Raw genomic sequence first — 14,380 nt, 5'->3', positions numbered from 1 at the left:
TGTCATCCGAGAACAGTTTTACAGCACTCTGAAGAAGGGGCCCCCTTCCTCTGCCACCTGCCACAATTCCAGCGGGGAGCTTAGGACCAATGTAAATGGTTAGGTTGGCTGCACACAAAGGGAATGGAAGAACACCCGTCCCCTGATCTCCTTTGTGACTAATGAAGCAGGAAGCGACAAGGGTTTAGTCACTTCCGGTTTCAGAGCTGTGTTTTCTTGGCCAATACAGCCAGGGAAGCATCTGATTTAAACCAGTCTGTGTTTGATCAGATGCTTTGAAGGGAAGGGAGGATATTAGGAGCCTAGTAGACCCCTAGTGTCTTCATAAAGAGTACCTGTTACTGTCCAAAGCTTTCACAAAGGGCTTCTTCAGTCTTTGTGATAGTAGTGAAGTTAAAGTGGTTGTAAAGTCAGGTTTTTTTTATCTTAATGCATTCTGTGCTTTAGGATACAAAGCCTTCTGTGTGTAGCAGCCCCCCTTCAGCCCCGCTAACACCTTAGGTGTAAAAACATTAGGTTTGGCCAAATCAACTGTTTGGAACATCCTTAAAAAGAAAGAACGCACCGGTGAGCTCAGCAACACCAAAAGACCCGGAAGTCCACGGAAAACAACTGTGGTGGATGACTGAAGAATTCTTTCCCTGGTGAAGAAAACACCCGTCGCAACAGTTGGCCAGAACAAGAACACTCTCCAGGAGGCAGGTGTATGTGTGTCAAAGTCAACAATCAAGAGAAGACTTCACCAGAGTGAATACAGAGGGTTCACTACAAGATGTAAACCATTGGTGAGCCTCAAAAACAGGAAGGCCAGATTAGAGTTTGCCAAACAACATCTAAAAAAGCCTTCACAGTTCTAGAACAACATCCTATGGACAGATGAGACCAAGATCAACTTGTACCAGAGTGATGGGAAGAGAAGAGTATGGAGAAGGAACTGCTCATGATCCAAAGCATACCACCTCAGTGAAGCATGGTGGTGGTAGTGTCATTGCGTGGGCATGTATGGCTGCCAATGAAACTGGTTCTCTTGTATTTATTGATGATGTGACTGCTGACAAAAGCAGCAGGATGAATCCTGAAGTGTTTCGGGCAACATTATCTGCTCATATTCAGCCAAATTCTTCAGAACTCATTGGACGGCGCTTCACAGTGCTGATGGGACAGTGACCCGAAGCATACTGCGAAAGCAACCAAAGAGTTTTTTAAGGGAAAGAAGTGGAATGTTATGCAATGGCCAAGTCAATCACCTGACCTGAATCCGATTGAGCATGCATTTCACTTGCTGAAGACAAAACTGAAGGGAAAATGCCCCAAGAGCAAGCAGGAACTGAAGACAGTTGCAGTAGAGGCCTGGCAGAGCATCACCAGGGATGAAACCCAGTGTCTGGTGATGTCTATGCGTTCCAGACTTCACTTCAGGCTGTAATTGACTGCAGAGGATTTGCAACCAAGTATTAAAAAGTGAAAGTTTGATTTACGATTGTTAATCGGTCCCATTACTTTTGGTCCCTTAAAAAGTGGGAGGCACATATACAAACTGTTGTAATTCCTACACCGTTCACCTGATTTGGATGTAAATACCCTCAAATTAAAGCTGAAAGTCTGCAGTTAAAGCACATCTTGTTTCATTTCAAATCCATTGTGGTGTATAGAGCCATAAATATTAGAATCGTGTCGATGTCCAAATATTTATGGACCTGACTGTATTAAAGGAATACTCTAACCACCATGACTACTTCAGTGATTTGAATTGTCTCATGGTGGTAGGAGTCAGAAACACTGCACATGCTGGGATATTTACAGTTATGTGCTGGGGATAGTTGCACCCCTAGCACATATGACTTAGGCAGCCAGAAAATGTCATGTCCTTATTCATACATGTATGAACAAGGACATGACATATTATGACAAAACACAACTAGTTATTAAAAAAATATTGGGACAATTTACACACGCTAATGCACATACTTTTCTACGTATTTTGCAGACTGCTGGCGGGTACTGCTAGTGGGTAATGCTGGTATTTACTGCTGGCGGGTAGTGCTGGCGGATACTGCTGGTGGGAACTGCTGGCAATTACTGCTGGCGGGCCCGGGACATGCTGGCGGTTACTGCTGGCGGGACTGTTGGGTACTGCCCGTGGGTAATGCTGTTGAATACTGCTGGGACTGCTGGAGGGTATGCTGGTAATCATGCTGGCAGGTACTGCTGCACAGGGCTGCAGTAGAGAGCAGAGCCGCTGCTTCCTGTATGGCTTCTGTCACAGGCGGAGTGATATTCAGAGCCAGAACTACAAAGGAAGCAGCGGCTCTGTCACTCTGTCACTGACATCCTGAGAGTGGCTCTGTCACTGAGACAGACATCCGCGGCAGCTGGTAGATTACACGGCACTTGCGGGTGTCTGTGAGCCGCCGGCCAAAGGCGGGAGACTCCTGCAAGTCGCGGGAGACTTGGGATATCTGGGATGCTATCTATTTATTTGACATTACATCTTATTTGATATTTTACAAAAAAAATTGAGAGTAATAATTCTAGCACCAGGGCTCATGTTTAACTCTAAGCTGGTAACCTGTAAAGGCTTTTAAAGAGTGGCATATGGACAATTGCCATAGGCAATGTACAAGTTCCATAGTTTGTTGCCATTTTACAGGTATGCGTAATTTTAAAATTTTACATGTTTGGTATCTATTTGATGTAACATCATTTTTTGTGTATTACTAAAAAATTGGGTATTGTGTTTGTGAGCACTAAAATTCATTTTAAGTGTATTTTTTCCTTAAAATTTTCATTTTATAAACAACTACGCGAATATTGTGTGACATCATAACCATAACCATTTTGTCCTCCAGGGCCTCTGCTATCAGAAAATGTATAATGTTTGGGGGCTCTAAGTAATTGTTTTAGCCAAACAAGTTTAACAAGCATGTGCAAAAAAAAAACATAAATTTTTATTGTTGTTTTAGGCCTGATCAGGTTCACTTTTTATATAGTGTCTGATCATACAATAGAATAATGTCCAAATAATTTGAGCTGCTGGTGTAAATAACATTTTCTTTCTGGCACCATATATCCCTATACACATACAGTAAATGAGTTGGCAAGTCAGATTTAGAGACGGGTGTTGATTAGGAATTATTGGCCTTCCCTAGGGTGTCAGCACAATATATAAAGTTACTGATACATTAATTAACCTAAAATAAGTAAATGTTATCACAGCTCCAGGAGTGGTTTGCTTTTCTTGGCCCACTAGAGATAACTACTCACATCCTTGTCTTAACCACATGTAATGATTTATTAATGGTCTATTGTGTGTGAATATTGATGTCCTAGCCTCCCATTTGATATTATTATTCTCCTTTCCCTGAAGCTTCCTGTCAAGCTTTCAAGCTTAATACATTCTGCTCAAATGATCTACAATATGTGTGATTAAAGTCGCGGTGGAAAATTTGTTTGACATTTCTAATTTTCAGTTCACGTTACCAATAATAGCTCATTCAAACTGGATTCTGGAAACTCCATTTTCTGTATTTTGCAAATGGCCTTTTACCCATATATTCACCAGCCTTATGTTTAAGTTGGGTTAAATTGTTAGGTCACCATGTCATTGGATCAGCATGAAGAGCCACTGTCTGTATTAACTAACAAATGTGTTGAATATTATTTCCTGGAGATTCTGTCCTGGATGTTGTTTCAAAGTGAGGTTTTTCCCCTCTAAACTTCTGATGTTTGTGGCCATTGAACTTTGCTTAGGCGTCCCAGATCTCTGAGTACTAGACCGTTTTATTTAGCAGTGCGGAAAGCCAGCAACATACCAATGATGGAAAAGAAAATCCTTTTTATCACTCTTAATGTCCTGGTTTGATCTAGGGAAATGGCAGAGGTCTAAGAGTACAGCCGCCAGTCATCACTGAAAGCGGAAACCTTATTTGTTATGTATATACCGTTCCTTATTTTTTTTAAGTGTTTTACACTAGAACTGTGTTCCTTCACACTAACCAATCAGCTTCAGACCTGAAAAATAAATGACGTCACACTTGGCCAAATAGGTCAACATTTATGCCTTGCAGTAATTGTATCCTGGATCTGTTTCCTTGGAGTACTCTTATCTGCATCACAATTGTATTGTATGGGTTTTCTTTGGATCTCACCGAATTCTTTATCAGGTTAGACAGGTTTGCTGTGCTGAATCTCCATGTTTCAAAAGCATGCACTTGGCCAACACGCTGGTTGTACCCAAGTCTTCTCACAACTGAAATTGCTTGTTTTTGGCAACTAGGGAAGGACTGCACTGCGTAATCATTGCTTCTTGGAAAATAACACCGGGTTAATTGCTGGTATGGAGGTCCCACATTATTTCTATACACACTGCACTTTTCAAGCCATTTTAACCACAATTGTCCGCTATGATCTCAGATCAAGACAACCTACTACCAATAATTCCTATTAAAACTGTAAATGGTATTAATTATGGTAAATGGTAATGATTGCTTTGATCATTTTATCAAGTTTTTGTGAGGAAAAGCTGGTTGAAATTACAGGAGACTTGTCATGTGTATGGCTAATATCACACAAGGAATCAGAACAAACTTTACATTTGTAAGGGGCCCCATTAAGAAATATATATATATATATATATATATATATATATATATATATATATATATATATATATATATATTTTATATATTTATTTATTTATTTTTTCACAAACTGTATATGAAGAAAGTTTAGGGAAAAAAAAGCAATTTTTAGATAATTTACATAAAAAGAAACACATACTTAGGGATGCCATTGCTGTCCCCATTTCTCACCTGGCTGCACATGGCTTTAGTGACTTTTCAATCACTGACTTATAACAAGCAGACATATGAAAAAGTCTGAGCAAACTCCTAGCTAGTGATTTGCATACTATTTCCAGATTAGTGTGTCGGATAATTTTGAAGCCACTGTATCACCATGACAACCAGGAAACAAACTTTTCTTTTTTTTTTTTATAAGGGGAGTGGCATCACACCTATACTCCTAAGCCTAGGGCAGAAAATTGTCTGGTTCAGCAGGGGGGTGGGGAGGTAGTCCCCTTGTCAGAATACAAGGACATGAGAAGTTACTGCATTAACATTGTTTGTGTTAGTATGGTGATCTCTCTGACCGCTGGGTTTAACGGAAAAAAAAAAAAAAAAAACTTCTAGTGTGTACTAGGCACTTGTTCAAGTTTCCTGTAAGATGATCACATTTCATGTATTTTATAAAAAAAAAAAAAAAAAAAAGTCACTGCATAAGGCAATGAGTTCCCTTTTTAATGTTTACATTTTTTTTCTATTTATTTTTTTAAGGATCGAGCAGACTGCGAAGAGCGAATTTCTCACCTAAAAACATACCTGGAGACCAGCGGTGCTGCTTTAAGTCAGACTACAGAATTCCTTCCATTTTATGCCCTCCCATTTGTTCCTAACCCAACTGTTCACCCATCCTTTAAAGAGCTTTTCCAGGTATTTTTTTTATTTAAGAAATGTATTTGTCTGCATAATGAGATTACAAAAACACTGGTGACAGGACTTGTCAGTGAGATAAGGTTAATTTTGCTAAGATGGATAAGTTAACGAATGATAATTTTTCCTAAAAATGTTCAGTACACAATCAAGAATATTCCTTCGATGTGATCCCTATTTTTTTCTTATGTATGGACATTTAATTCCTAAATGCCTTGTTTCTTTTTTCATCAGTTGAGGGACATAGAACTGTGGTAAGTATTGAATATGTGGGTTATAGTGCTGCTTACTGGAGGGCTGGACACTGGAGAAAGTTAAAGTGGTTGTAACCCTAAAAAAAAAAAATATATTTTTTTAAAGCATGATCAATAGCATAGTGCTTGTGCCGTGTAATTTGTCCCTTTCTATGTTGTAAAATACCTGGTTGATCCTGCCTGTTCCTGTGTCTCCCTATGTGTACTGACCACAATAATCATGTTTGCTGACCCATGATACCGTAGTCAGTTTGTCCCTCCATCATCACGCTGTGTGGTTAGTCTCTCCCACTCCTCCTGCCTGTCAGCTCAGTAGTCTGTGTAATGACAGCCGATCTCCTTCCCGCCCCTCCCCTTCCCTCCTGCTGCATCTCCTCTGTTTTATGAAGATATATAAAGCACAGTATGTCATTTTAAAAAAAAAAAAAAAATTTTAATCCTCAAAACCTTCTTGCATAGTGCCCCTGTGCGGTCAGGTGACTTTCATCTGCTGGCCGGCTGATGTCAGAGGGGAATCATAGCCCCTCCCGCTGCTTTTCTTAGATCAGGCAAGGAGAGCGGAAGGGGATCACATGAAGGTATTTAGGATTATAATTTAAAAAAAAACTGACATACTGTGCTTTATATCTTCTTAAAACAGAGGGGATGCTTGTGTTATTTATATATAATATATATATATATATATCTCTTAACAACCACTTGAAGGCAGGCTGCTTCCAACTGCAATGCCTTCATTTTTTTTAACTAGTGTTCTAGGAGATTAGGTGCCTTTTTTCCTAAGCTCTGCTATGGAAAACTCCTAATTTTATATATTTATTTATTTTTTGCGATTTATTTATTTATATTTTTTTCTTCTATCAACATATTTATTACACCATAGATATTTTTCTTGGGTAACTTAAAGCTAGGCCTCACAAAAGCTGCTCTAGCTAGTCTTTTCACAGCAGTTATCCAGATCGATCAGCAAAACCTTTTGGAGTCTGCACCCAGACCCTGCTGGACTGAAGATTGGATGCTAGACCTAAATCTTGCCTTTGGGTTCTGGTCTTTGATTTGTAGTGCTTTCCAGATCTCTGTGTACCGTGTTGACTTATATATATATATATATATATATATATATATATATATATATATATATATATATAATATGTATGTACCGTATTTTGCGGCGTATAAGACGACCCCCCTAATTTTCATATTTTCATCTACCGGTAATACTTCTACTTAGGTTACCTTGGAGATATTATACTCGGAGTATAAGATGGCCCCCCATTTTTGGGGGATTTTTTTGATGTTCAAAAGTAGTCTTATACGCCAGAAAATACAGTGTGTGTGTATGTATGTATGTATGTATATATAATATAGTGGGTACGGAAAGTATTCAGACCCCCTTAAATTTTTCACTCTTTGTAATATTGCAGCCATTTGCTAAAATCATTTAAGCTCATTCTTCTTCCTCATGAATGTACACCTAGCACCCCATACTGACAGAAAAACACAGAATTGTTGACATTGTTGCAGATTTATTAAAAAAGAAAAACTGAAATATCACATGGTCCTAAGTATTCAGACCCTTTCCTGTGACACTCATATATTTAACTCAGGTGCTTTCCATTTCTTCTGATCATCCTTGAGATGGTTCTACACCTTCATTTGAGTCCAGCTGTGTTTGATTATACTGATTGGACTTGATTAGGAAAGCCACACACCTGTCTATATAAGACCTTCCAGATCACAATGCATGTCAGAGCAAATGAGAATCATGAGGTCAAAGGAACTGCCTGAAGAGCTCAGAGACAGAATTGTGGCAAGGCACAGATCTGGCCAAGGTTACAAAAAGATTTCTGCTGCACTTAAGGTTCCTAAGAGCACAGTGGCCTCCATAATCCTCAAATGGAAGACGTTTGGGACGACCAGAACCCTTCCTAGAGCTGGCCGTCCGGCCAAACTGAGCTATCCGGGGAAAAGAGCCTTGGTGAGAGAGGTAAAGAAGAACCCAAAGATCACTGTGGCTGAGCTCCAGAGATGCAGTCAGGAGATGGGAGAAAGTTGTAGAAAGTCAACCATCACTGCAGCCCTCCACCAGTCGGGACTTAATGGCAGAGTGGCCCGACGGAAGCCTCTCCTCAGTGTAAGACACATGAAAGCCCGCATGGAGTTTGCTAAAAAACACCTGAAGGACTCCAAGATGGTGAGAAATAAGATTCTCTGGTCTGACGAGACCAAAATAGAACTTTCTCTATCGCTCATTGACAGACGTAGTCTTCTTGATTCTCAAGAGCTGGGTTATGTTGTCTCCGCAGGAGTAGGACTAGGCAGAATGACAAAACGTTCTGGCTCCACCCTAGGGGGCAGTCCCTGAGGGTATATCCTCCCTCTCTCTGCTACAGGGAATCAGTTTTTTTCTGTCTAGTCAGGAGTAAGGACCTAAGCTCCTTGCTGGGATCTTTTGGTCCTGGCAAGACTTTTTTTCTTTAAGAAAAAGACATTTTTTAGGTAGTTTTCTCCAGTGTTTTTTTCCTGTGAGATCTTCAAGCAAAAATGCCGGACTGGGCGACACTTGTGGTCACCCCAGCCGGCCTACGAGCGCGTGCAGACCAGGCATTGCGCTTGGTCGGCCGCGACATATTCAAGTAAGTATGCGGGGCCGGGCGACGGGCTGGATGTGAGATCCAGTGGTCACCCCGGTTTCTGCCTAAAAGGCGCGTGCAGACCAGTGCGCTGAGTCGGCCGCGACGGAGTCCCAGTAAAGGGACTGACTTTGCGAGTTAAAGCTCGCTTGGACGCCAGGACCAGAGAGTCGAGGCGTCCACAAACCCCCACCCCGGTGGAGAGGGTATTATGAAGAGAGGGTGCCTGTCGGTTCGGTATGGTGAGTAAAACGTTCCCTTTTTTTCCTCATTTATGAGGCAGTATATATTATGGGCCCCTCCATATATGGTCAGTATATATCTGACACTTACAAGTCCCCCTTGTAATACAGCATGTGTTTGTGGGAAGTGGACTTGGTTCAAGAGCTAACACTCTACCCAGCAGACTGTAACATTACAGCAGACATAGGAGGTATAATCCTACCTTATGTGCAGTGTATCTCTGTAGATCCATATGTCACCTCTCAGCAGAGTGCAGGTGGATGTGCTGGGAAGACGATATCGGCGGTCCGCCGCCATTTTGCCGTAGACCGAATACATATATGTCCTCAGGTCACGCCGGCCGCCATGTTTTTGGAGTCTTATGTCTCTTCTATGGGGGCGGCCATGTTTTGTGAGCCCAGCTTCCTCGTGGAGGGCTGGGAACGCCGGAAGGCGTACACAGGGGTGGAGCCACGCCTTCTGCCCGGGAAAAAGCAAACAGCTCCTTCCAGTCTGTGTAAGACAGACGCTGGCTGCAGTTTGTTGGAAACTGCACTGCATCGGTTGGTGAGCCTTGGGGGTCCCTCTCTCTCTCTCTGGGATCGAGAAGCAGGTACTCTGAGGGGCGCTATTGCGCTAGGGGGAGACACACAAAAAAAAAAAAAAAAAAAAAGTTTTTTTGTTTATTGCTGGCAAAGTGTCCTGTATTAACATGGACCCTGCCACTCATGTATCTCCTCCGGATCCCCTCGAGGGGTCTGCGGGATCCTCCAGCACCCCATTGGCAATTGAATCTTTGTCAGCTATTATGGAAACTTTTGTGTCCCGGGTGGAAGTGGCTTGTCAGGGACAGGGCGCAAGAAAGCGACCCCCGCCTAACCCCTTATTATCTGAAACCTCGGATTCAGACTCTGAGCCTATTTCTGCAGTTGCAGGTACTTCATCTGGTATTGGTGTCTCGGGTCCTGTCTCTTCAGACAGTGAGGAGGATGTTTCGGCATCTGCCATAGCCCGAGAGGAAGCGTTGGTAAACGCACTCATTGTATCTGTTCAAGAGACTTTAAGGTTACAGGGTATTCCATCAGAAATAGCTGAAACTGAGATCCCTTTTGGGACTAAAAAGCGCATCAAAGTGGCAAAGGTTTTTCCATTGCCCAAATGTTTTGGCAATCCTATCGATGAAGAATGGCGTCTGCCAAAACGCACTTTTAATATTTCCAAACGCATTGACAGGCGTTATCCGTTTGAGGAAACCCTTATTAAGAAATGGACAGAACCACCTGTGGTGGACTCACCTATTGCTAGATTGAATAAAGCCACGGTTATTCCTTTAGAAGACGCTCCGTCTTTTAAAGATCCAGTGGATCGCAAGATAGAAGCTATGTCTCGCACCATGTTTTCCTTGATTGGATCAGCTTTCAGGCCAATAATTGCTATTGGTCTGGTTTCGCAGGCTGTAACTGAATGGACCAAGTGGTTACGCCGGGACTTAGAAGAAGTCCCTCAGGCGGTATCAGATTTGTTGGAACAAATGATACAGGGGTTACAGTTTGTATGTGATGCGGCGTTAGACGCCACTCCATTAATGGCGCGAGCATCAGTCTCAGCAGTGGTTCTCAGGCGTACACTGTGGCTAAAAGGTTGGATAGCCGACCAAGGTTCCAAAAAAGCATTGGCTAATATCCCCTTTTCAGGAGAGCGTCTATTTGGAGCCAACTTAGATGAGATCATTAAGGATCTCACCGGTGGAAAAAGCACCTTTTTACCGCAAAATTTTAAAGGTAAAGGAACTCGTCAAAGACGAGGGCCTTCTTTTTCTGCTCACAAGAGGTTTTTTCGTCCAGCGGGTGAAAAAACTAAGTCCTCCAAAGCTCCTGCAGGAGGCGTCAGGGGTCGGTGGTCGGGCAAGCAAAAGCCCGCCCCCTCCAGACCCGAAGATAAACCATCCAAAGCCTGAAGGTGCGCCCCCACCCATAACTGGGGTGGGGGGACGTCTTCGCCGGTTCCCGGATCCATGGCTTTCCAGAATCCCGGACAAATGGGTTTGCGAAGTCATAAAGTCAGGGTACAAGATCGAGTTTCGATCTCTCCCACCGGCGCGATTCTTCCCTTCCAATATCCGACTATCTCCGGATCGTCTAGAAGATCTGCGGAGAGCAGTCACAGATCTACTACAACAAGGAGTGGTAGTCCACGTTCCTTGGACAGAACGGTTTCAAGGGTTTTATTCAAACCTGTTTACAATACCCAGGAAAGAGGGCAAAGTGCGTCCAATTCTGGACTTAAGAGCGCTCAATTCTTTCGTCAACATAAGAAGATTCAGAATGGAGTCCATTCGCACGGTAGCAGCCTTCCTGCATCCAGGGGATGTCCTAGTGTCCATAGACATCAAGGACGCCTATCTTCACATTCCCATTTTCGCAGGACATCAGCGGTTTCTACGCTTTTCCGTAGAGGAGAACCACTATCAGTTTGTGGCGTTACCTTTCGGTCTCGCCACGGCTCCGCGGGTCTTCACAAAGGTGTTGGCCCCTATGTTGGCACTTCTGCGCCAAAGAGGTATATCGATTCTAGGTTACCTAGACGATCTTCTGCTTCATGCAGAATCTCCTCAGACCTTGCTACAAAACATAGAAATTACTATGATTTCTTTACAGGAATTCGGGTGGCTGGTGAACCAGCAAAAGTCATTTCTGGTTCCCACCCAGAGGCTCGAATATCTGGGTCTAATTCTAGACACAGTCAGGACGAGAGTTTTCCTTCCGGTAGGGAAACTTCGAAAGATTCAATCAGCAGTCCAGTTGTTACTGTCCAACAGCTGGTCTTCCCTTCGGACGTGCATGAGGGTTCTGGGGTTGATGGTGGCTTCATTCGAAGCAGTCCCATTTGCCCAGTCCCATACCCGAATTCTTCAGCAAGAGATTCTTCTCAGATGGAATCGGAATCCGGAATCCCTGGACAATCAGATACGATTGAGCAAACAGACCAGAGAGTCTCTGGTTTGGTGGCTTCGGTCTCCAATGCTCAGCCAGGGAAAGTCATTTCTGCCAATATATTGGACGATAGTGACCACGGATGCCAGTCTATCCGGATGGGGAGGAATTCTTGGTCAGTTATCTGTCCAGGGACTTTGGTCCCCGGAAGAATCCAGATTACCGATAAATGTATTGGAACTGAGAGCGATCAGACTTTGTCTGATTCACTGAACCGAGCAGCTCCAGGGCAGCCCGGTTCGGATCCAGTCGGACAATGCCACGGCTGTGGCTTATGTCAATCATCAGGGGGGCACCAAGAGTGTCCGAGCGGCCAAAGAAGTGGCTTGCATTCTTCGCTGGGCGGAACGATTTGTTCCAGCAATCTCTGCGGTGTTCATTCCGGAGGTGGAGAATTGGCAGGCAGATTATCTTAGCCGTCAGACCCTGGATCAGGGGGAATGGTCCCTCCATCCAGACGTTTTCCACCAGTTGTGCCTACGGTGGGGCACACCGGATGTGGATCTGTTGGCATCACGATTCAACAGGAAAGTTCAGAGATTCGTGGCTCGCTCCCGCGATCCTCTAGCAGAAACCGCAGACGCACTGATCGCCCCGTGGGGGCAATACCAGCTAATATATGCCTTCCCTCCTCTCGCGTTACTGCCAAGACTTCTTCGCAGGGTAGAGGAGGAAGGAATCCCAGTAATCCTGGTAGCTCCAGACTGGCCTCGTCGAGCTTGGTACGCCGACATGGTCAGACTGGTGGCGGACGTCCCATGGAGACTTCCTCTCAGGGAGGATCTACTGTCTCAGGGACCGATCTTCCATCCTGCTTTACGATCGCTGGCTTTAACGGCCTGGCTATTGAGACCCAGGTGCTGAAGGACAAAGGTTTGTCAGCTTCAGTTATTCCTACTCTAGTTGAAGCAAGGAAAGCGACTTCCAGAAAGATTTATCATCGCACATGGAAGTCCTACATTGCATGGTGTGAACCTTTGGGGTTCCGTCCTCGGTCTTATTCGATTAGTCGAATATTGGCTTTTCTGCAACAAGGGGTTGAGCAGAAACTGGCCTTGAGTACTATCAAGGGTCAGGTCTCAGCATTAGCCATCTTCTTTCAGAAGCCTTTGGCTACTCATTCCTTGGTGCGGAATTTCATCCAGGGGGTGCGACATCTGGCTCCGCCAGTGCACGCGCCGTTACCCCCCTGGGATCTTAATTTAGTGTTGTCGGTTCTTCAGAAACCTCCCTTTGAAGATATTAGGGAGATTCCTCTACCCACGTTGTCCCAGAAGGTGGCCTTCTTGGTGGCTATTACTTCTGCACGCAGGGTGTCAGAACTGGCCGCATTATCTTGTCGTTCACCATATCTGGTGGTTCATAGAGATAAGGTGGTTCTTCGTCCGAATCCATCCTTCCTACCAAAAGTAGTTTCAGAATTTCATCTGAATGAAGAAATTGTATTACCTTCCCTGTGTCCTAAGCCCAGTCATCCTCGGGAATTTGCTTTGCACTCCTTGGATGTGGTCCGGGCGATCAGGGTATACTTGAAAACGACAGACTCGTTTCGCAAGACGGATTCACTTTTTGTGATCCCAGATGGACCCAAAAAGGGGTTGCCTGCATCTGCCGCGACCATTTCCAAATGGATCAGACAGACGGTAGTACAGGCTTATTCTATTAAGGGTCGGGAGCCCCCGTTCCCTGTTAAGGCGCACTCCACTCGGGCACTTAGTGCGTCATGGGCCTTTCGCCATCAGGCGTCAGTGGTCCAGGTGTGCAAGGCGGCTACCTGGTCGTCGGTGCATACCTTCTCTAAACATTATAAAATTGATGTAATGGCATCGTCTGATGCCTCATTTGGCCGCAAGGTTTTGCAGGCCGCAATTTGAGGAGACCAGTGGTCTACCTCGAGGGTTTTTTTCCGTTGGAAAATTTTTTCTTTTAGTCTCATTCTTTGTTTATAATGAGCCTTTAAAACTTCTAGTTTGGCACCGGTTGGGCCTACTAGATTGGAGTTGATTTTGTCAATCCCACCCCTCATTTGTGGCACTGCTTCTGGATGTCCCAGCTCTTGAGAATCAAGAAGACTACGTCTGTCAATGAGCGATAGAGAAAAATGGATTTTTGTAAGAACTTACCGTAAAATCCTTTTCTCTTAAGCTCATTGACAGACGTAGTACCCGCCCCTCTATCATTGAGTTGGGTTGGGTTAATTTCTCTGTACTGCTTTAAACAGAACTGATTCCCTGTAGCAGAGAGAGGGAGGATATACCCTCAGGGACTGCCCCCTAGGGTGGAGCCAGAACGTTTTGTCATTCTGCCTAGTCCTACTCCTGCGGAGACAACATAACCCAGCTCTTGAGAATCAAGAAGACTACGTCTGTCAATGAGCTTAAGAGAAAAGGATTTTACGGTAAGTTCTTACAAAAATCCATTTTTTTGGCCTTAATTCTAAGCGGTATGTGTGGAGAAAACCAGGCACTGATCATCACCTGTCCAATACAGTCCCAACAGTGAAGCATGGTGGTGGCAGCATCATGCTGTGGGGGTGTTTTTCAGCTGCAGGGACAGGACGACTGGTTGCAATCGAGGGAAAGATGAATGCGGCCAAGTACAGGGATATCCTGGACAAAAACCTTCTCCAGAGTGCTCTGGACCTCAGACTGGGCCGAAGGTTTACCTTCCAACAAGACAATGACCCTAAGCACACAGCTAAAATAACGAAGGAGTGGCTTCACAACAACTCGTGACTGTTCTTGAATGGCCCAGCCAGAGCCCTGACTTAAACCCAATTTAGCATCTCTGGA

At 44.1% G+C, this 14,380-nt stretch overlaps 1 protein-coding gene across 1 annotated transcript in view; it reads left to right on the top strand.

Annotated features, from left to right (window-relative positions):
• ARMC9 (armadillo repeat containing 9) overlaps window positions 1-14,380 on the top strand; it is a 272,464-nt gene that overhangs the window by 40,882 nt on the left and 217,202 nt on the right. The window contains exon 4 of the mRNA XM_082251375.1: window positions 5,334-5,489. Within this exon, the coding sequence (XP_082107501.1) occupies window positions 5,334-5,489 (156 nt within the window). The remainder of the gene's footprint in view (window positions 1-5,333; window positions 5,490-14,380) is intronic.

This window comes from Pelophylax lessonae (genome assembly GCF_965119305.1).
Source record: "Pelophylax lessonae genome assembly, chromosome: 3".
NCBI classification, from domain to species: Eukaryota; Metazoa; Chordata; class Amphibia; order Anura; family Ranidae; genus Pelophylax; species Pelophylax lessonae.
This window is presented reverse-complemented; position numbering and strand designations above follow the sequence as displayed.